Source organism: Conger conger, chromosome 3 (genome assembly GCF_963514075.1).
Source record: "Conger conger chromosome 3, fConCon1.1, whole genome shotgun sequence".
In the NCBI taxonomy this organism is placed as follows: Eukaryota; Metazoa; Chordata; class Actinopteri; order Anguilliformes; family Congridae; genus Conger; species Conger conger.
This window is the reverse complement of record NC_083762.1, coordinates 59,231,123-59,251,135: the sequence shown is the minus strand read 5'-3', so window position 1 is coordinate 59,251,135 and position 20,013 is coordinate 59,231,123. Positions and strand designations below refer to the sequence as shown.

General features: G+C 41.4%; 2 protein-coding genes across 4 annotated transcripts in view; one reads left to right on the top strand and one right to left on the bottom strand.

The window, feature by feature from the left end:
• LOC133123732 (transmembrane protein 163a-like) overlaps positions 1 to 12,396 on the top strand; it is a 53,458-nt gene extending 41,062 nt beyond the window's left edge. The window contains exons 6-8 of the mRNA XM_061234232.1: positions 4,434 to 4,545; positions 8,546 to 8,687; positions 9,095 to 12,396. Of these exons, the coding sequence (XP_061090216.1) occupies positions 4,434 to 4,545; positions 8,546 to 8,687; positions 9,095 to 9,155 (315 nt within the window). The 3' untranslated portion in view covers positions 9,156 to 12,396. The remainder of the gene's footprint in view (positions 1 to 4,433; positions 4,546 to 8,545; positions 8,688 to 9,094) is intronic.
• Positions 12,397 to 13,614: 1,218 nt separating this feature from the next.
• The window catches only part of LOC133123731 (alpha-1,6-mannosylglycoprotein 6-beta-N-acetylglucosaminyltransferase A-like), a 77,660-nt gene continuing 71,261 nt past the window's right edge, over positions 13,615 to 20,013 (bottom strand). For all 3 annotated transcript variants that reach the window (XM_061234231.1, XM_061234230.1, XM_061234229.1), the window contains exons 16-17: positions 18,923 to 19,080; positions 13,615 to 17,356 (exon numbers count right to left, since the gene is read on the bottom strand). In XM_061234231.1, the coding sequence (XP_061090215.1) occupies positions 17,158 to 17,356; positions 18,923 to 19,080 (357 nt within the window). In that variant the 3' untranslated portion in view covers positions 13,615 to 17,157. The remainder of the gene's footprint in view (positions 17,357 to 18,922; positions 19,081 to 20,013) is intronic.

Below are 20,013 nucleotides of genomic sequence, written 5' to 3'. Positions count from 1 at the left end.
CTTCTGGCACGTTTACACGATCCCACATATGTATGTTTCTGGGAGATTCTGGTGCGCTTATAGCCAGCCCAGGTACAGTTAACAACTCAAATCTTAAGTGCATCAAATTAACTCCCAACACTGTGGTTGCCTGGCTAGTGATACATTAGTTGTGAACAGGCAACTAAACCAGTCTTGTCAGGATTCTGCACATGGACTCCAATCAGAGAAATCCTAATGTTGTCCATTTTGAGGACTGAGGGATACCTTCTACATTGAGAAATGAGAAGAAGTGCTTATCCAGAGTTAATTTTATTCCTCTCATGGAGACTTCTCAGTGGGAAGGGATTGTGTGTATAGATGTGATCATGATATAATACCATCCTTACTGAATAACACTTAAAATTCTCGTACAGGCAGACAGTATGTCAAGTCTCTGGTAATCAGTTTGAAGTAGCAAAGCCCTTAAAGTGAAAGGAGTCAAACTACATTTCCCTGATTACCTTATCATAGATTAGAGCAAAATGCTGAATAGATGCTGAATAGCGATGCCACTTTAAGATTTGCACTGCAAACAAACAGAAAATGTTTGCTATTTGTGGAATTAAGTGTGATATTTTACACTGAATATCAAACCCCCTGGGGTTGCATTTAAATGTGATTTTTGTTTATTACCTCTCAGTTCCCTCTGTGATGTATTCCACAGCTTCTGTGTGAATGGATCAGATGAGGCAACGCAGTTGGCTCCTAGGGCTTTGCCAAGAATAGAGAGAATGTACCAATATATCACTTTATTTAGAACATTTCAGTTTCTGGTTTTTAATTTTCTAAATATAGTTTGCCTGTGAATTCAGGTAAACTGTTATAGTGCAGGCTTAACTGCATGTGAAGTCGGTGCCATTTTCTGGAAAGACAGGTATCATGAAAGCTGTCCCATCAACCAAGTGATTTCTATAGTATATAATTGAATCAATTAAAATGTAAACAACCTCTGATGCACTCAGTGGTAATACAGCAGCCCAGTAAAATCTTGAGCATACACTTGCAGTCTGAGGCTGTATACAGCTGGTGCTTATAGTAATGTCAGTTCAATTTATGACTGGGCTAATTAAATAATTAAGAGTGCTCTTAAGTGCTCATTTAGCACACTGGAGAATGAAAGCATTAGTTGATCTGGCTGTTTGAATGTCCTGGGATGTGTATATGAAAGATTTATTCTTCTTAGTATGCCCAGCTATTTCTGACATAATATGGCTTTAATATGGCTAATTTGCATTAAACATGTCAAATGGAGATGCATTAGGAGCTTGTTAGGCTCGAGCAGTGGTTCCCAAACTCAGTCCGGGGGGCCCCTGTGTATGCTGGATTTTGAATGTTAAGCTTCACAGCATGCATAGGTATATCTGACATAATGTTGCTTACACAATCCCTCGAAATATGGAGCACCTAATTAAGCCAAATGAACTGCTTGTTAAAATTCTGAGATTGCAATTTTGAGCAAACCAGCATACACAGGGGCCCCCAGGCCCTCCTGCATGCAGGCATGTTCAGTACCCTGCTGGCCCTTTCAGGTCCCCAGTGAGCTGATCACTGATGAAACAGAACAGAGAGTAATCCTTCTCTTTGATGATGTACCGATCTGGTGTCAGTTGTCCACATGCATGATGCATGCAAACTCAGGGACACACGTGTATACATGATGTGAGAGCACACACAGTCACGCACCGGAAAGAGTGCCCCTTTCTCTTTAACCGCCACGCACCAACACACACACACACACAGACACACACCAGAAAAAAGCGTGTCTTTTTATCATTAACTATCTGTCACACACTAACACATACACACACACACACACACACACACACACACAGTCACACACTCCCTCTTTCACTCACTCTCTCCATCACGCACAACAGACACATAGTCACACACTCCCCCTCTGTCTCTCTCAGTCACACACACACACACACACACACACACACACACCTGGTTTGGCTTAAAAGGAAAAATGTGCATGGCCGAGTTGTGTTTCCAAACCTGCTGTAGTAATATCTATGCTTAGTATTTGAGAGAAAGTATTTAACAGCATTTTGCATTCATTGATTTAACCCATCGAAGGCAACCGTCACTTCCCCTCTTTGCAATGAAATTCACAACAACACTTAAGGCTTAACATTCTGAATGAGAAACCAGTGAAATTAGATAAAATGAAAATCAATACGTTCTGGTCCTCCCTTTTCACAGGATGTAGAGTCGCGCGGCACCTTGTTGATTCGTGCCGTTTCAGATCGATACGAGCAATTGGGTTCAATTTCACTGTAGCCCTCCTTTTGTGTCCAGCCATGCTGATTCGCACCAAGCACGTGACCTGGGCGCTCTGCGTCTGTGTTAGGAGCTGTAGTGGGGGTTTGCGGATGGTGGGGTCAGGGTATTGGTGGTGTTCGGATGGATGTGGAAACCCCTGAGGAACCCTAGATCCTGTCAGCAGACCCTCCTCACCCATACGTGTGTAGCGAGCACACAGTTCAAGGATCCGATTTAAAATGGTGTGAGACTGGTCTGTGTGGGAGGCCACAGACACCATGGATTCACAGACAGAATGCATTGGCTTTCTCAGATAGCTATGAAAGTGTGAAAACTTCCACCTTCTTTATTTAACTGAAGTTCAAATGGCCTTCTTTATCACCCTTTTTTTATCCTCAGGAACTATCATAATGAGGAAAAAACAGCAGGTGGACTAAACAAAGATTTATGTACTGTACATGTGAAAGGAGCAAAAGGATTTAATAGAATACTCTGCTGGAAAAAAAAACAGCTCATGCTAGGTTTTGAAACGTGATCATGGTCTAGCTGGTCTTGCTGGGTATGAGCTGGTCAACCAGCTAGTGGTGGTAGCTTGTTTTATGTTTCAGATGGAGATATTTTAGTAACAACAAACAAGTTGTTTGTCGTCTCATACTAAACCATTGCCTACAGCACCTCAGCCAAATCAGAGCAGGGAACAGCACTAGTGGATCAGGGAACAGCACTCGTGGATCAGGGAACAGCACTAGTGGAGCAGAGAACAGCACTAGTGGATCAGGGAACCGCACTAGTGGAGCAGAGAACAGCACTAGTGGATCAGGGAACAGCACTAGTGGAGCAGAGAACAGCACTAGTGGATCAGGGAACAGCACTTGTGGATCAGGGAACAGCACTAGTGGATCAGGGAACAGCAATAGTGGAGCAGAGAACAGCACTATTAGAGCAGGGAACAGCACTAGTGGATCAGGGAACAGCACTAGTGGATCAGGGAACAGCACTAGTGGAGCAGAGAACAGCACTAGTGGATCAGGGAGCAGCACTAGTGGATCAGGGAGCAGCACTAGTGGATCAGGGAGCAGCACTAGTGGATCAGGGAACAGCAATAGTGGAGCAGAGAACAGCAATAGTGGAGCAGAGAACAGCACTATTAGAGCAGGGAACAGCACTAGTGGATCAGGGAACAGCACTAGTGGATCAGGGAACAGCACTAGTGGATCAGGGAACAGCAATAGTGGAGCAGAGAACGGCACTATTAGAGCAGGGAACAGGACTAGTGGAGCAGCTTTAATTCCAGTCCTCCTTACCAGCACCTCACTCTCTAACTCTGCAGAGGGTAGAAAGTTTCCACACTGTTTGGATTTGGATCATCGTCTTTAGAAATACTTTAAAACCCAAACCACAGTCGAGGTAACAGCATGCGTTCTTGGACCTCTGACTTCTGAAGACAGGAAAAGCATTAAGAGACCGAAACCACTCAACAAAAGATTTGCGTCAGTCCATCTTTTACCTTCAGGATGTGCACAACGGAAGTCAGCACTCAGCTACAGAAAGCTTTCAACCGATTTATCAAATGTGTCGAGTTTTGATGTCAGCTTGCCAGTGTTTATATTTGTAAAAGAAAAATGTTCATATTGGGCCACTAGTGCCATTAAATGATGCAGCTCTTATATGCTGACGTAACTTCATGGCAGGACTATTGAAACGGGAATGTGTTTGAGGAAAAGAAAATAACTTTCTTTTGGTTTTCTTGTGGTTCTGACTGAAGCTGGTAACCTTGCAAATATACAGTTTCTCATACCAGAGAAATGTGCCACAAAGCCATTGTGCAATATTCATGATGCTACTGAGTCAGAGCGTACTCTCGTTCTCACTTTCTTTCTCTCTCTATGGCTGTCTGTTTCTCTCCGTTTCTCTCTGTCTTTCTGTTTCTACCCGTCTCCTTGCTGTCCTGCGATGACTTAGTACCTCTAGACTGCTATGTGCATTATGGTCTGCGAGCAAACCACTCACTTAATCGCCATGTAGGACAGTTTTGGCTTAAAATATTTTCAACCGTGTTTTAATTTGATTAGAAAGACCCTCATGCCTCATTATTTCTTTCTCTCCTTCTCTCTCTCCCCCCCCCTCTCTCTCTCTCTCTCTGCCAGGATGACTTCCTCTTCAGTGTGTCCATCGTGAGTGGCATCATATGTGTCATCCTGGCTGTGCTCAAGTTCATGCTGGGGAGGGTACTGACAAGCCGGGCCCTCATCACCGACGGTAAGAACCGATTGGCCAGGATCAGCCAATCGAGTGCCGTGCTGTCCCCTTCCTGCACTGTGGCAACAGCGCAATAAAGAAAATGAATGAAAAATGAAATATGGTAATCAGGATCTGTAAGGGGGAAATAAATGATTGTAATAAACAGGGAGCTTGAGGCTACTAGCTTGCTCAGCTCCCCTTTGTTCCTGCGCATGGGCTCTGAGCCAATCGGATCCCATTGCTTTGAGGTCCAGCCAATAAGATTCTCCTGCTTAGACAATCCAATATTGCTTTGTAGGTTTTTTTTACAAGGCTGCTTTATTTCCCTGGGGGCTCTGGCGGTGGCGGTGAGGAGTGACAGAGAGGAAGCAGCACGTAGTGAGCCTGCTTTGTCCTGACTGCTTGCGTTCTCTCACTAGGCTCCTGGCCCTTACATATTTGCGGATGAGGGGATTTGGGATGCGGGGGAGAAGGGAATGGGGACACCCCATGGAAGTTAAAATATCCAGAGCTGTCACTGCGGTCGCTGTAGACGGACATCTTCATTAAGTCTCATGTAGAGATGGTGTGTGGGCAGGACACAGGGGCTGGCAGGCAACACAGCGGGGAGAGAGAGGTACCAGAGAAGATCATCCCTCTAATAAAATGGATACCTTTGAGAGTGATGTACAGAGAGAGAGAATAAAAAGATAAGGAAAGAAGCGGAGACATACACTGGCGTGTGTGCGTATGTGCCTGTTCTCTAGATAGATAAGCACACCTGGGGTGATAAAATAGTAGGTGGAACTGTTTAAAGTCAGGTGGCGTTCCCACACTTTTTAATTTAAATGTTATTTGTATAGCACTGTTTTTTGTTTTTTTACAGAGACACAGTCACAAAGCCACTATACATGCAAGCAGGAAAATTTGGAAAGACTGCTATGAAAACCCACTATGAGTAATGTATTTATGGCTCAATATCAATTATGTTGATATGCTATGCAAAACAAGCACTTCATGTTCTAGGAACAATATCTCCTTGGCCATTGCTGTTGTTAGGTTGTTCTTGTTATTAGAAAATTCTTCCCTTATGATGACCAGACAAGGCCAGGTATATCCAAGAAAGAGTCCAGTACTTACACAAACACAAGGTGGACAAGCATAAACTGGAGAGGTGGAGGCCATTTATAATCAAAAAGTGTTTTACTAATAACATACATAATTCTACATCTGATTGGTACATGGTTAATACATGATCATACAGTAAAATATCACATCATCAGAGTAGGTAATTGGTTATGCTTTATCATATAGCATGCAGGCTGGATGAGCAGCTAACCTTCAATATTACACAAACAGGCCAGAAATAATTACTTGGTCTCCCTGAGTGATATGTTTATAGGATTCGAGATGAAGTGTCTACTCTGGCGATAACTTTGGGTGGAAGTCAGTCAATGGTCAAAGAACCAGGTCTGCAATGTGTGTGTGTGTGTGTGAGAGAGAAAGAAAAGCACACACATCCACAGACACACATCTGCATTTCTAACTAACTTCTTGTTGCCAATGGGAGGGCATGAAGCCTGGGACTTATTACTATACCTGTTTCCTGAGATGCCTGACAGAAGGCTTGAGAATTTAGCGGTTATACAAATTTCAAATATACTCTTCCCTTCAATGTATATAGAATACCTTTGTTAATACCTAGAAATACATCATGAGAATAGCTATGGAATAAAACAATAAAACAGGAAGATTTTATTATAATATCGCGATATCGCTTATTAGTTTGAAAATGTAGGTTCATTCATAACCTTGTGTGAGATATTTTCTTTCAAATTGACGAAAGGCAATTTTGAAAGAGGACAGGGAGAGAGGTACAGCAGATTAATGTTTTCTTTCTCGCAGCAACCATTTATCTTTGAACACATACTGCTACAGATCACATCATCTACTGTAAAACGTCTCTCTTCTCTCAGCCAAATGGCTCTATAATTGGTGAGAAACATGGTTTAAACAGACAGCAGGCCCTGAATGCAGCAACTGGCGCCTAAAAGCAAAAACATTCAAATAGTCCTTGGAGCCCTGAGTGTCAAGCTTGAGATTATGGTATTGTCAGATTAAAAATAACCACTTTCATAACCTTTGCAATTAAAATGCGTAATCAAAGGAGAACATTTTCAATGTCTGGAATGTGGCTCAGTTGAAACACCAACAGTTTCAGAAGGGGAATATTTATTATTTAAGTGCTTTTGGACTGGATTTTTGGTACATATTGCTGTTGTGTGTTCACATTTAGCTATACAATGGAGGTTTTCAGATTGAATTGTATAGCAAAAGTATCTTCTTACTTTTATACTAAGTGAATAAATTAACAAAATGTATACTGAATCAGAACATTGTACTTCTGAGGCAGTCACTGATTCTTGTATCTCAAAAATACCATTGTAACAACAGAATACTTTGTAATGCTAAAAAATGTTCTATTGACAGACTGATTGATAGATTCTTCCCATGAATTCCTTAAAGGCGGCCTGTAGTGTAGTGGTTAAGGTACATGACTGGGACCCCCAAGGTGTAGCCACAATAAGATCTGCACGGCTGTTGGGCCCTTGGGCAAGGCCCTTAACCCTGCATTGCTCCAGGGGGGGATTGTCTCCAGCTTAGTCTAATCAACTGTACATCCCTCTAGATGTACAGCTGGTCCGTGCCTTGCATTACAGCCAGTCGCCACTGGTGTGTGTGAACGGGTTAACTGTAAAGCGTTTTTGGATAAAAGCGCTATATAAATGCAGTCCATTTACCATTTAGATAAGAGCGTCTGCCAAATGCCAATAATATGTAATAATAATGTAACTGTTAACTAACTACTGATAAGTTCATTTGTACAGCTTTGTTTATGTACACCCCCACTCTAAAGTTTGGAATCACCTTTCCTTTTTCTGACTTAATATTTTATTTTTTCAGTTTGTTATCAAATAATTCACACTTGGTCAAAGCGCAGAGCTTTGTAGTAGTCACAACATGTTTTATACACAACCATTCAGAAGTTTGGGGTCACCTTGTCTTTTTCTGATTACATTTTCTTTTCTGTTTGTAATCAAACAATCTGTAATCTACAGTCTGTAACTTTTTGTCAGAACTTTTATTAAAGGGTATTTTTATACATTTTGGTTTCACCATGGAGGAATTACATGTATACATGTATTACATTATATGTAGTCATGTTTTGTATTTGGTTACGTTACGTTACGTTAATGGCATTTGGCTCTTATCCAGAGCGACGTACAGTTGATTAGACTAAGCAGGAGACAATCCTCCCCTGGAGCAATGCAGGGTTGAGGGCCTTGCTCAAGGGCCCAACGGCTGAGCGGATCTTATTGTGGCTACACTGGGATTAGAGCCACCGACCTTGCGTGTCCCAGTCATTTACCTTAACCACCACGCTACAGGCCGCCCTGTTAGCATGGTTACATATCCTTTGCATGATAACTGTGACTAATCAACATCATCAGAGTCTGGATATCTTATTTTCCGGTTGTCCTACACGCAATACTAAAAGTCTTTTGCATTTGAATGGATCTCTATGGGAATTGGGGTGTGGGACCAGATTCAGCTGTAAATTATGCTGATACAGTATGGAACACATTTGGCTTTAAGTCATCAAGGGACCAAGGTATCAAATGGGATGAATTTATATACTATTAATTCATGTTAACAACGACATTAGTTACTGCCAATTCATATTGGATGAAAAAAACTGTTAATGTATTTGTTAGTGGTTAACTAATAAGTTTATCCTATGGTTTGCTAATACATTAATATTCATGTAACTAGTACAGTAATAAGTAGTTAACAAATAAATTAACAAATGAAAAGTTCATTTCATGCTGAAAGAATCTATTTGTACATCAATTCATTCATGTTTACGACGACATTACTGTAGTTTTTCCAGATGCCCTCGCTCTAGGATACCACTTTAAAGACAGAGATTGGACAAATGCTAATTTTCAGCCCATTGTCCTGTGCCTGTTTCTCACAGGTTTCAACTCCCTTGTCGGGGGGGTCATGGGATTCTCCATCCTCATCAGCGCAGAGGTTTTCCGGCACAATCCGGCGGTCTGGTACCTGGATGGGACAGTGGGCGTCCTGATTGGCCTGATCATCCTGGCTTATGGAGTAAAGTGAGTCGTGCTTCACTCCACCCCAGTATCTTACACACAGGGGTGCAGCTAGTAACACTATCCCCTATCTTTGCCTAATGTAAATTGGTTCCTGTTTCTAAGCAATAATAATGTCCCAGCCGTGGAAAATCCCGTTTCGCCCAGTTGAGTGCGCCTGAGTAACTCTTCCCCTGGGCGATACACTAATGTTTTTTCCTTATATTGTAATTCTGCTCTTACTGCCACAGAATTCCTTTGGGTGAGCTGGCTAGGTGGTGTACACTCCAATACACACGCACAAGGCTTTACGATGATTTTACACAAATGGCGCCCTCTCTCTGCAAAGCTTCGCAATCATGAGAGAGACATCGTGCACGTGCAACGTTACGTAACGCCACGTCGCAAACACTTTTCCCCTTGTGTTGCAGGCTGCTGATGGACATGATTCCCCGGGTGAGGCAGACGAGGAACTACGAGAGGTTCGAGTGAGAGAGGGACCCCAGCACTTGGAGTGTGGTGCAAGGAGGGGCGGGGCTCTGTCCAAGCTCCGCCCCATCAGGCACACGCATGAAAAGAGACTCAGAGGACAAATATAGACCTTAAGGTGCCAGTGGTATTTCAGTTCAAAGCAAACCTCTCATTTTTCCTGTGTCCTTTTGCCCTGCTGTGTTATTTATGGCTATGAACTGAAGAGGAGAAGCTGAGAGGGAAGAGCCTCACCTTTCACCCTGTGGGGTATTGGGCGGAGCGCTGGTTCATCACATCGGTCTAATTCTGCTCCCAGTGTCCCCACCTCTGCCCTTCCTGCTGACAATTTAAGACCAGCTGGGATTATCAACTGGTATAAAATGGTTTAAGATGAGTTTTCAACATTTCTAGCTGGTCTGCGGCTGGTCAAAGCTGGCCTGTAGCTGGGCAAAGCTGGCTAAACTGGTTAAGCTGGTAGAGTCAGCTGGTGGTCAAGATGCTGGATTAGCTGACTATAGGCGGGTCAGCTGGTGAACAGCTGGTTGACCAGCTAAAAAGCGTTGAAAACACAGCTGAAATTAGCTTGACCAGTTTAGGCTGGTTTTAGCTGGAATTTTCAGTAGGGCTCTCTATGATGTTCTGCAAACGGTAGACTGCATTCTGGGTTAGCCACGCTGAAATCATGTTCAAGTAACTAAAATCAAAACCGCAGATTCCCCTGCAATTACGTGTGCTTCTGATGTTTTCTTCTAAAAATACTGCCCATTTTACGCTCCTGGTTCAAAGTGCTCAACGAGTTTCTCATCTGCATGGTGTTAGACGTGGTCTGGCATGAATAAGTAATGAGTTCTTAGCTTCTAGCTAGGCCCATGAAAAAGGCCTTAACAGGGCACTGGCCAACCTTTCTCCAGCACTCACTCACTGTTTACTTCATCTTTTGAGATGACTGTATTAATGATGTATAATGCCATCTTTTTGAGCGTGCATTAATATTGTAGAAAAACTAAAGGAAATCACCAACATTTTGGCAAATATGCCTTTTTTCCGACCCAGACTTGATTTCATTCATTTTTGTGCATTTACTGGCTCAATTTACATGTTAGCGTAACATGTTTCCCCCGCACGTGTGTTTCAAATACACATGATACCTTTGGAGTTGCTGTGAGGTGCATTTCTGTACTTTGAAGAAGGTAGGTTACTGACTCCTATAGGCTTCATGTCTTTATGCTAAGCTAACACGTCATGCTAACTTTGAAACCAAGCCAGTGAATGCACAAAAATGAAAATTTAATCTTATTTAAGTCCCAAAATGTTGGTGTATTCCTTAATATGGCACTGGCCAACCTTTCCCCAGCACTCAATAGAAACCTTTTATTTTACATCTTTTGAGATGACTGTATTTATGATGTATAATGCCATCTTTTTCAGCATACATTAGTATTGCAGAAACTTGAGATGTTTACATTGATGATGTAGAACACTGTATCTTTTGAAATTAGTATATTAATGAGGTAGAATACTTTATCTTTGGAGATTATATAATATATAACTGTAGAACACTGTGAGGGAGGTACAGTTGGTCATTTAGTGTTGAGTAGGCACAGCAGTCTACCCGTGTGGAAATCAGGGGCTTTACCAGCATTTAAGCCCCAAGGCAGCCGTACCAACCGCCCTTTCAAGATATACTTCGGAAATCCCTAAATGGGAAAGAAGCGCAGAACGTTGACAAGAATGTGTTGACATCAGGAAAAAAAACTAACTCAGATGTTCATTTAAAATATAATTGGACAACTGAATATGAATATGATTTGAATATGACTTAGTGGTTTCTGAGCAGAGCACAACTCAGTAAGTTAAAAAACCAGCCAAATGGAGAAACTGTGGAGAAAGTTCTCTATATAAAGTTAGACCATTTAGACATTATTTTTGTTTTTGCTCAAAACACAATTATTTATCATTTAATTTTTTTGTTCTTTCCAGTTCCTTGTGGTATCTTGAGACAAGCAGTGATCATGCATTTACATTTTCAGCAAATTTATCAGGGCCAGTTAGCATAATGATAATGAAATACTAGAGACAGAAACATTTTGTTAGTTTATTTCAAGGGATGGCTGCCTCAGATTAATTTGTCTGGTTTTATTTATTTATTTATTATTGTTTAAGATCTGTGCTGAATTAGAACAATTCTAATTCTCTCCCTGGCAAACTATGAAGGAACTTTGACGAGGGAAGATTAGGTGTGTGGAATGAAGTTGCAGCTTTTTTCCACAGCCTTTTGAGAAAAAATGCTGATCGGATTTCAAGCGTGAAGTTTTCCTCAATTTGATTAATCTGGCCTCATTTAGCCTGTATGTTTCTCTAATACAGCATTGAAAAAAATGACAGTTCTTCCTACTGTAACACAAGTAGCACAACGGATCATTTGTGCCTATCAGAGAAGTTATTATTGAATGGTGACTGAAATTTCAAAGCCGTATAGGCTTAAGTCTAATGGGAAACATAAAACTGTATGGTATCAACACAAAATAAATTTAATTTATTTTTCAGTCTACAATCAGGGAGCATTTTACCTCCAAAATGTCACGATATATATACATATTCAACTGCACTTACAAAATGAAAAATTTACTTGCTGTCTTCTACTTCCCAATGAGCATTTAAGAGATTTAAATATATTTATGCGGTCGATTTAATGTTAATGTACCATTCATACAACAAACTGTATTTTTTTTTCTGAATGTGATACCAGCACCTTTTGTATATACAGTAATTATTGTACATATAGCCTAGGACATGTTAATATTGCCATTGTCTGTTTAAGGAGATGCCTGTGAAATTAAGCAAGTTAGCAATGGCATAACAGATTAATATTATTGTGTTATTTTTCAAATGAGGTTTAAAAATTGTGTGTTTTCCCAAGTGGTAGATATTACTGTAAACTTTGGTTGTAGATCTATACCATATAGAACATGTGCACAGTGGAGTGAGAGTTGCAAGTACTGTAACAAAAACATTTTCTCCTTGCCAGGAAACACATGAATGTGATCTGTAGACGGCTTGTCTGTTCAGCTCACCAACAGGTCCTCTCCTGCCATCGAGTCTTTCAAAGCTGTCTTTCAAAGACACCTGTAGAACCTGATAACATAGCATTATGGAAGGTTCTGAAGATACACTTGCTTTCTGTTCACACTGGCCCTGGTGTGCATTCTGTCCCAAGAAGCACAAAAACTTAAACACACACACACACACACACACACACACACACACACACACACACACACACACACACACACACACAAAATAGAGATTCGGAGCACAATTTTGGTTTGTGTGAGCTACACTTTAAGCACACAAAAACAGTTCCTTTAAACTACTGTACACGTACAGTAATCCTTGGGAATTGAACTGAGCTAATTTAATTAGCTTTATATTACAAATCCACAGAAAGGCTAATGTCTGTATGTAGCACAAAACCGTTTGTACTGACATGATTATGGTTGGCATAGGAAAGTCATGCATGCATGCACATTGCAGTGTGGTTCCATACCTGGAGTTAACTGTGACTATAGGCTCACTAAATGTTTGAAAAGAGTATTACAGCTGTGTGTATAGACAGAAAATACTGCACTGCGTTTTTTAACCTCTCAAACGTCTACTGCTGAACAGCTTTATTTAAACTACCGGTCTTGGATATGAAAGCCATAACGACAGGTAGGTGTCTGTTATTTCCTGATTCTTCACATGTCCACAACGTGGGGGTCTCCCCCATCTGCCATCGTCCCTCTTTGTTACCATTGAACATGCTGGCTTGTGTCTGCATTTGTGTTGAACCAGCACAAAGAGGAGTGTGCTCATGCATAGTCATCCACACACACACGCATGCATGCACACTCCCTCTTTCTCACACACACACACACACTTACAGTACTCTTGCTCACTCTCTCAAACACACACACTTCCAATACTCTTGTTCTCTCACTCGGTTACGTTCACACACATACACACACACACACACACACACACACACACACACACACACTTACAGTACTCTCGCTCTCTCTCACACACATACACACACACTAAGATATTATATTAATTTGTATGCCCCATTGTGTCAATGCAATAAGTGCTTCTGTACGCCTGCACACGTCATTTGCGGTTTCGACATTTAGAAGAGCAGAAGAGCTTTGAGCCTGAACCAAGGCCTTGATGCTGCTTTGCATGGGCTGACAGCCATAACACCTCAGACTCAAAAGTACAGGCTTTGCCCTCCCACAAACTTGCCATGGTTTGCATCATTAGTTCAGAACATTCATCTCCCTCTCACACACATACATTTTGTACAATATAGGTCTCTGATATTAACTGCACCACTATGTGCACGGAATCTAATGTGTGAATGTAACATATTGCAGTGGTACTACTGTGGATGATGTAAACACAATGTATATTTATATAGAACACCCATGCGACAGTGAGATTCCTTCGTCACAGAAAAAGGTTTATTGAAAAATAAAGTTTTATCCTGCGTATTCAAGGGTGAAAACAAAATCTGGTTTATTCTTTCTTTATCTCCCGCCTCTTTTTGTCACTACCTTTCACAAACACTTCCAAGGTTACAAACAGCACACACCATAAAAAAAATGCTCCTTTCCAAAAGGTTCTGTGAAAGAATGCTGTTAATTTCAATAAAAAACTTGACTTAACATAACATTCTCCTACAGTTAAGATACGAAAACCCCTCCACTGTAAAGTAGGCTCCAGGTGTCTTTGTCGTCTTATCTCAATGATAACGAATGCTAATGTTACCATTTCCGCTAGTGCTGAAGATCTGACACTTTTCAAACGCTAATCGGCAAAACTAAAACCCAGTAAAGGATTGACTGGACTAATTACTGTCCTGTAAAAACCCAGTGAGAGAGAGTGAAGACGGTTTTGAGTTTTGACAGAAAGCAAAAACGCAATACCAATTCAGAAATTGATATGAATCCATGCAATTCTCCCTCTGGGTGATTTTATAAAAGCATTAGACACAATCACAACCAATCATACAGCCGTGGCTGTTCCAATGGTTACTCAGAAGACAGCACTTTTGAGACAGAAGGCAAGCGCATCCACAAAATCATAACAAGGCACACGTTACATAAATAAAACGCACACAAATACTTGCGATGAGTCACAGGAACATATAGGAACAATAAAAAAAAGACTGGCACACTCGCAAAATGTTAATGTAATATTAATGTACAGTGGGCTCCAGAATTATTGCCACCCTTGATAAATATGCACACAAAACATAACACTTCCAAAGAGTTTGCAGATGGTGGCATCTTATGGTTCTTTTTGGTACTTGGTGACCCCAAGATGCAACCAATCTGCAATTCTTAAAATTGTGATCCCTGGGTTCTTTAATGCCTCCCTAAACATCTTCTTTACCATCTGCAGGGACAATGTGTACTTGTGTCCTCTTCCTGGCTAGTTTGTAACCATTCCATTAGTTTTATGTTTTTATTATTTCCCTTACAATGCTAAGTGGTATGTTTAATCATTTATGTTTATTTTTTGTACCCATTACTGGACAGTCAATTACCATCCGTCTCTTTGCAATAGATAGTTCTTTGGCCTTTCCCATGCTGATGGATGACAAAGGGATTTTGCATGCGTGTTACGTCATTTTTATACCCTAGTGAAAGAGGAAGTGATGGAATGACACAATATAGTTCCTTTAGACTAACTTAAGTACAATTATATTAGCTATTTAAGTTTGTTTGATTTTATTTACAATAATTGTTAGGGATGCCAATACCCATCGTCTTCAAAAAAATGAGATTACTTGAGAAAAACACACTGACAAACATAAATTAAATTAATTGAAATTAAAGTATGTAGTTCTCCTATACAGTATGTTTGAACATAACAAATAGATTACCAGTATCTGTTGAAGGCTTTTTTCTTCATTACTACAGTATTAAGGGTGCCAATAATTCTGCAGCTGACTGTATCTGTTGCCCAGTGAATACATCCCTGTAATTACATCAGTGTTCATATATTGTGTTAATAAACAGCTTACAGTGGCGGACTAAATAGATATTAGACTGTATTGACAGATGTGCAAATCAAATTGTGATCTAAACTAAAAATAAAACATGAAAATAAAGTTCTTGCTGGCATTTAGGCAGAATTAGACTGTGTGATGCCCAGTCCTGTTAGCCAATTAACACTATGCACTGTGATGGTACACATCGATCAGTGTTGATATACACTGAATCAGCCCCTCAGCAAGTATCCTGCAACTACTTCTTGCTTGATGCAAAATACAAAATGGAGTTCTGATTTTTAAAGAGAAACCAGGCCTTGACTCAAACTAAACTCAAAACCACTTTTCCCTTAACTTTTGACTCACAAAGCATTTCTGTACACTTCGCCTTTTCTTGACAACACACTTAGTAGAAATATTTTAGGAATATTTCAACAATATATCACCGATACCAACAAATATGCAAAGACTGCTCAAAGTTAAGGCTGAAGTGCATTGCATGTTAGATTGAATCTATCCTTAATTTGCCCCTTTATGTGCACATAAATTCCTACTGGCAGGCACTTCGATTTCTTTAGAAAACGTGATGTTTTTAGCGCTGGGCACAAGATTTCACAAGATACTTACTGGCGCTCTATTCCGAACGAACAATTCCCACGGACAGTATACACACAAAAGTGATCGCACTTCATTTCCATTAAATAAAATAACCTTAAAATATCGAATTTCCCTTACCATCTACTATAAATAAACAAAAATAAGTAAACTATCATTTCATTCAGCAAACACCTGTGACAAAGATCTCTGTACAAAATAAATTAAAAAAAACAAACCCCGATAAGAATAGTATTCAGTGTCTATAACATTTGTTCATCTTTAGCGAGTATATCGCATAGTGCATTTTTCTCACGACTTTTACACTACTTCAGCAGTTCCCTATCAACAAGTAGGTAAACCAGTAGATCTATTCATATAATCATTAAAAATATCCAAATCTAAAAACATGGAGGCCCATTAATGGTTTTAAATGCTTTTAATTCTGTGAGGAGCGCTAACATCCTGACATGCGTAGGTATGTAGCCTACACATATCCATCCATGTGTTTTTCATTTCTTTGTATAAATAAATATAGACACCCACCTATAAATACACAATTCGTCATGATCCATTGTGATTTTGTACAGATTTCAGCAATAAGAGAGATCGCGCGTTCCTAATAAACTTTACAACTTCCGACCGCCTATCTCCTGGACGGACATGTGGCTTGGCTACATATGGCGGTACATTTACAGTGTCGGGACATAACTGGGAGTGAACACACACCCACTGGCACCTCTGAAAAAAAGAACTCACCAGTGCAAATCTACAAACTTAAACAAAGAAGAGAAAACTGCTAAATGGTAGAGCCGTTCGGGGCAGGGGGACGGTTCTGGTTCCGAACATGAACCGGCGTATTGGTCCCGCGGCGCGACTATGTCATTCAGGAGACCGAACCCAAACGGCAGGATTAAGTGAAGTTTGCTGCTCTGCAGCACCAGTCAAGCAGCCAGGGGGCAGTGCAGAGTACTGGCATGTTTCAGCTTCTTTACACGTTACCTGTATTCAAGTATATCAGGCTGACATTGGAGAGGTTTTTTTTTTTGTATGTACACATATATACACATTGTCGCCCCCCTTGTAATGTCAAATGGTATAATCCACAGACATCCCTTTCTCTGCCACATCTATTCCACCATCTGATCCCTTGGTTTGCGACAATCCGCGTCCTCAGATGTGAAACGCGCATATCCCACAGGAGAAGGGGGGTGGAAAAAGCCGTAAATAAAGATGGTGCCCAGCAACCTTCTCACTCCTGGCGCGTTGGGAGCCTTCGTGGAGTTCAACTGCCTGCTTCTTTTTGGGACTGCACCTCCCTGGTCTGGCTGCTCCAATGAGGGCAGGGGACGGGGGGGGGGGAGGCAGGGAGGATGAGGGTTGGGAGCAGGGCTATAGGCAGCCCTTGCAGAGCGCCACCTGGCCCTTCATGTAGTCTCTGCAGGGGCAGATGCGTTTCAGGGAGCCGTGCGCCCCGGCGCAGCTGAACAGCAGGAGGTCCGACTGGAACACACAGTGCCCCGTGGCCTCGTCGAACGCCGGCACCACCGTGTCGGCCGCGGACTCCACTATCCGGCAGTCTATCCCAAACCTGCCCAGAGACAGAGGAGCCGTTTCAGTTTCAAATTCAAATTCAAATCTAAATTCAAATCCTTCGCTTCTGTCACCGTAGCTGGGCCTTCAGTGCGGCTCCTGACTGGGACCTTTCTTACACACCAGATCTGGGTCAAATACATACTTGCTTTGGATTCAAATACTTTTCTGTGCTCGATTGATCTTGCCTGGTGCAACTCAGCAAGCCAAGAGGAGCAGAAGGCGGGGTTACCACTTTTGGAGAGTATTTAATATGTTCCAATGCACCAGACAAGCTTGGTAAAGCGTAGAAAAGTATTTGAATCCAAAACAATTACGTATTTTACCCAGGTCTACTGCACAACCACTCTTTGAATGAGTAACCTGCCCTTTCAACACACTCAGTAACATGTATAAAATAAATGAATTTCTACAGAGACTGAAACATGACCTCAAGTGGCCAGCAATGGTAACTGCACACACCTAAGTGAGCCATATCTGTTTGTTCCTGTTAAACATTAACATCGAGCACAGCATCAATGTGGAACTGCACAGATTTGTTTGCTCAGAAACACTTTTATGACTGCTAGAAATGGCAAGTAAATGCTGGCAGATAAAACCTGGTTAAAAACATGGGTCAGTGAATGGAGTTAATCCTTCAGTTGAGTTGAATTGAAATGAATTGAACAATGAGCTCATGCTAACAGACGAACACTACAAAGCACTGAATGAATCCCATACTCATATATAACTATTCGCAATGCACCAATGTGCTCCTGCATTTAAATTAAATTATTCTGCACACATCTGAAAACCAGATGCAGTGGAAATATGCCAAATCGATACAATGTCTCCATCTAGTGGAATGACAAAGAAATGCGCAGGACACACACCATGTAGGAAGGTTAAGCTTATGATCAGCTGTTAACATTGCATTGATTGGGGGAAAGGGAAGTAAGGGTACCACAATGTAAGCAAACAGGCGGTTGAGTAAGAGTGTGTGCCGTTACTGTGTCATTCTAACAGTGTGTACCAGTGCAGTAACTGTGTGTCATTACTGTGTCATTCTAACAGTGTGTACCAGTGGAGTAACAGTGTGTGTCATTACTGTGTCATTCTAACAGTGTGTACCAGTGGAGTAACAGTGTGTGTCATTACTGTGTCATTACTGTCATTCTAACAGTGTGCATCAGTGCAGTAACAGTATTGTTCCTGTGTTATTCTAACAGTGTGTATCAGGGCAGTAACAGTGTGTGTCATTACTGTGGTATTGTAACACTGTGTGTACCAGAGCAGTAACAGTGTGTGTCGTTTCTGTGGTATTGTAACGCTGTGTGTACCAGAGCAGTAACAGTGTGTGTCGTTTCTGTGGTATTGTAACGCTGTGTGTACCAGAGCAGTAACAGTGTGTGTCGTTACTGTGGTATTGTAACAGTGTGCATCAGTGCAGTAACAGTGCTGTTCCTGTGTTATTCTAACAGTGTGTATCAGTGCAGTAACAGTGTGTGTCGTTTCTGTGTTATTGCAACGCTGTGCGTGCCAGAGCAGTAACAGTCAGTGTATCAGAGTCAGGGCAGGGACTCACTTGACCAGGTCCTTGTCCTTGTTGAGGTGCTGGAAGAAGGACGGCTCGCAGATGAGCTGCTCCTCCTGACAGACCTGCTTACAGGACTTCCCTGGGGCAGCCAGCTTCACCTGGAGCACGCTCAGCGGGGGCCACATCACCTGGCCGTGGCAGAAGTCCTGAGGGAGAGAAGCGGCCGCGAGTGTTACCTGAGCGAGGGCGAGCACGAAACTTTACTGTGTTATCCTCAATGATTTTTAAATGTACGCATGACTGTGCGTTTATTACGATTAACCAAATGAACTAAACTAAACCAAACTACCCCAGACTATCCACGCTGCCTGGCTCTGAGTGTGCGTGGCACAGCAGTACTAACGGAGCTGCAGGTTTCAATCCCGGTAGAGACATTGCAGTCGGACACTGGGGAAAAAACGTCCCCCTGAACTGTGTATTTGTGTTTATTCATTTGAACCGTACATAGCGGAAAGCAAAAAAGGCATGTGCTGGAGGACATTTTTTCATCAACCAAAACTCCAGGAAATGTAGACAAAACTGGAATACCTACAATACAACTTCACTGTGAGTACAATGAAGTTAGGTGTTTTTTTTTTTTGTTTTGTTTTTTTTACATTTCACTTATTGATAACTAATTTGTTTGGAACCATTCAGAAAATTTGGCCATGCTAGAATTGACCTCATTAATTAGTAAATTGAGGTTTTTGTGGGATATAATCAAATTGATATCATTGGCAAACTGAATTGGAAGCAAGTTACAAGACACAACAGCAAGATCATTTATATAACTGTTGAGTTATTAAAATAAATTCCAGAACCCCAATTCTGACAACATGACTCCTTTCCCTGTATGAATGTGAAGAGCTCAAGTTTCAATGTGCGAACACGAAACTGGCTTCTTTCCGTATATTAGACATGTAATAATTCAATTGTTGGCCGGCAGCCTACAAGTGCAAATGATAAAGGCAGAACAAAATCAAGAGCGGGTGATAGCTTCATGTATAAATCATGAAGCCCAAAAACCTGACAAAAGCAACATGCATGAACATGACACCATGTCAGTTCATTTCGGGACCAATAAATCACAGTGCTTCTCT